We start from the raw sequence: 3134 nt of genomic DNA, 5'->3' as shown, positions 1-3134 counted from the left end.
GTGTGAGTGTGAGTGTGTGTGTGAGTGTGTGTGTGTGTGTGTGTGTGAGTGTGTGTGTGCGTGCGTGCGTGTGTGTGTGTGCGTACGTGCGTGTGTGTGTGAGTGTGAGAGAATGTGTGTGTGAGTGAGCGTGTGTGTGTGTGTGTGTGTGTGTGTGAGAGTGTGTGTGTGTGTGAGAGAATGTGTGTGTGTGTGTGCGTGAGAGTGTGTGTGTGTGTGTGAGAGAGAGAGAGAGAGAGAGTGTGTGTCTGTGTGTGTGTGCGTGTGTGAGTGTGTGTGAGAGAATGTGTGTGTGTGCGTGAGAGTGTGTGTGTGTGTGTGAGAGAGAGAGAGAGAGAGAGTGTGTGTCTGTGTGTGTGTGCGTGTGTGAGTGTGTGTGAGAGAATGTGTGTGTGTGCGTGAGAGTGTGTGTGTGTGTGTGAGAGAGAGAGAGAGAGAGAGTGTGTGTCTGTGTGTGTGTGCGTGTGTGAGTGTGTGTGAGAGAATGTGTGTGTGTGCGTGAGAGTGTGTGTGTGTGTGTGAGAGAGAGAGAGAGAGAGAGTGTGTGTCTGTGTGTGTGTGCGTGTGTGAGTGTGTGTGAGAGAATGTGTGTGTGTGCGTGAGAGTGTGTGTGTGTGTGAGAGAATGTGTGTGTGTGTGTGCGTGAGAGTGTGTGTGTGTGTGTGAGAGAGAGAGAGAGTCCTCAAAGCAGTTGTGCGTGAGAGTGTGTGTGTGTGTGAGAGAATGTGTGTGTGTGTGTGCGTGAGAGTGTGTGTGTGTGTGAGAGAGAGAGAGAGTCCTCAAAGCAGCTTTTGTCTTCGTCTCGTCTCAGGCTGAAGCCGGCGGTGGCGGTGGAGCAGACCGCAGCAGTGTGAGGGATTCTGGGATGGAGGAGTGGATGGAGGATGAGGAGGGTGTGTCTCCGCCGCTGCTGTGCTGTGAGACGGAGGATGGAGTGATTCCTCACACGCTGGAGCGCCTGCTGGACTCGTCCAGCTGCAGAAACCCGTCCGACTGTCTGATGCTGGCGCTGCATCTGCTGCTGCTGGAGACCGGCTTCCTGCCACAGGTCAGAGTTCACGCCATGACCTCTGCTGACCCCTCACACACTCCATTCATGTTATTCATTAACAGAATTAATGCTCTTACTTTGGTATTTGATATTGCAGGCCAACAAACAAATCAAATTTTTAGAGATTATCATAATCATAACAGAGATTTTAATTCAAATTAACAACCAGATAATTGATGAATCATTGACGTACAGATATTTAAAATATACTTCACATTTTGCAGTGTAGATATGAATTTTACATAAATATATACTTAATAAATACCTGTAATTGTGGTTTCATCCATTCGTACATAATCATTTTAATGGATTAATATTTGGTATTGTATAATAATAATACAGATTTTTTTTTAATTGTTAAAATTTGATCAATTCAGTTGTTAATTAGACAACTAATTAGACATTATTTTTGATTATTAAAATTTAATAAAAAACATTAGAACATCACAGAATATGAATTTTACAGAAATATATTCTTAATTGTAGTTTTATCCATTTATAAATGTTAATAGCATTGAAATAGATGAATGTTTGCTATTATTATTGTTTATATAGAAAATACAGCAAGAACTCTATAGCACATTCTTTTTGAATATTAAAATGTAATTTCAAAATTAGAATGAAAAGCACAGAATTTGGGGATGAATAAAACAGATTTCAAGGCATTAATTAATAATCAACAAAACAAAAGAAAAAGATGTTTAATGGATTGAACAACACTTCCAACATTTCTTCTGACTTTGCGCTTTACATTAAAATTATAACTTTATAACACTATGTGAACTTACACATAAAGTTGACTTTAATGCATGCATGCGATATTAATTACCAAATGCTATCAAAATGTGTGTAAAACAGGTGTTTTGAACAGTTTTTAAGTTTGAACGCATCAACATATTAACAGTCTGAGAGTCATATTAATCAAAAATTAATCAATCATCAATTAATCATTCACATCCCTGATCTGAATATCCAAACGATGACACACGTTTATGCATAATTGCTCACAGAGCCTCACATTGGTTGTTCTCGCTCTCTCTCAGGGTTGTAATGTGAACTCAGGCGAGATGCCGATTGGCTGGCGGGCGGCAGGGGGCGTGTTCAGACTTCAGTATTCCCACCCACTTCTGGAGAGCAGCCTGGTGTCAGCGGTCGCCGTGACGATGGGCCGAACGCTCGTCATTAATGGTGTGTTAATCTGCTGTTATTAGTCTTCCTTCCTTCATCTGATTTGATTAATTGGTTATTTGTTGTGAAACAGCTGTTCTTAAGATGGACAAGACTGTGGAGAACTCACGCAAGCTGGTGCTGAAACCAGACGATTATGTGACGGCTGATTGGGCAGGTAATTTTAGATATGCATCACATATTATATTTACATTGCATGAGTATGAGTGAGCTGTGTTACATACAGTATATTAATCACAGATCCTCAAAGTCATGATGAAATGGAAGTAGCGACAGATCTTTTCTTCTGTATTGTGATGAATGAAAACTATTGAGAACATTTTTAATAAGAAAAAACGCATACACAAATAAGTAAAAAAGTATAAAAATATTAACAAAAACTATAATAGTACATCAATAGATACTGAAATAACACTCATGTGAACAACTTATATTAACAGTTATATTAATAAAAAAGTACATTTCTAAAAACTATATGTGACCCTGGAGCACAAAACCAGTCATAAGGGTTTCAATCTTTCGAAATTGAGAGTTATGCATCAGCTGAAAGCTGAATAAATAGCTTTCCATTGATGTATGGTTTGTTAGGATCGGACAATATTTGAAAATCTGGAATCTGAGGGTGCAAAAAAATCTAAATATTGAGAAAATCATCTTTAAAGTTGTTCAAATGAAGTTCTTAGCAATGCATATTACTAATCAAACATTAAGTTTTGATATATTTACGGTAGGAGATTTACTAAATATCTTCATGGAACATGATCTTTACTTAATATCCTAATGATTTTTGGCATAAAAGAGAAATGTATAATTGTGACCCATACAATGTATTGTTGGCTATTGCTACAAATATCCCCCAGCGACTCAACACTGCTTTTGTGCTGCAGGGACACAT

At 39.0% G+C, this 3134-nt stretch overlaps 1 protein-coding gene across 1 annotated transcript in view; it reads left to right on the top strand.

Annotated features, from left to right (window-relative positions):
- Nucleotides 1-3134, top strand: part of LOC107568699 (F-box only protein 7-like) — an 8841-nt gene that overhangs the window by 2891 nt on the left and 2816 nt on the right. Inside the window, exons 4-6 of the mRNA XM_016254677.1 lie at nt 812-1048; nt 2095-2239; nt 2313-2396. Coding sequence (XP_016110163.1) covers nt 812-1048; nt 2095-2239; nt 2313-2396 — 466 coding nt within the window. The remainder of the gene's footprint in view (nt 1-811; nt 1049-2094; nt 2240-2312; nt 2397-3134) is intronic.

This window comes from Sinocyclocheilus grahami, unplaced genomic scaffold (assembly GCF_001515645.1).
Source record: "Sinocyclocheilus grahami isolate Dianchi unplaced genomic scaffold, SAMN03320097.WGS_v1.1 scaffold1275.1, whole genome shotgun sequence".
In the NCBI taxonomy this organism is placed as follows: Eukaryota; Metazoa; Chordata; class Actinopteri; order Cypriniformes; family Cyprinidae; genus Sinocyclocheilus; species Sinocyclocheilus grahami.
The sequence above is the reverse complement of the archived record's forward strand: the minus strand, read 5'-3'. Positions and strand labels throughout refer to the sequence as shown.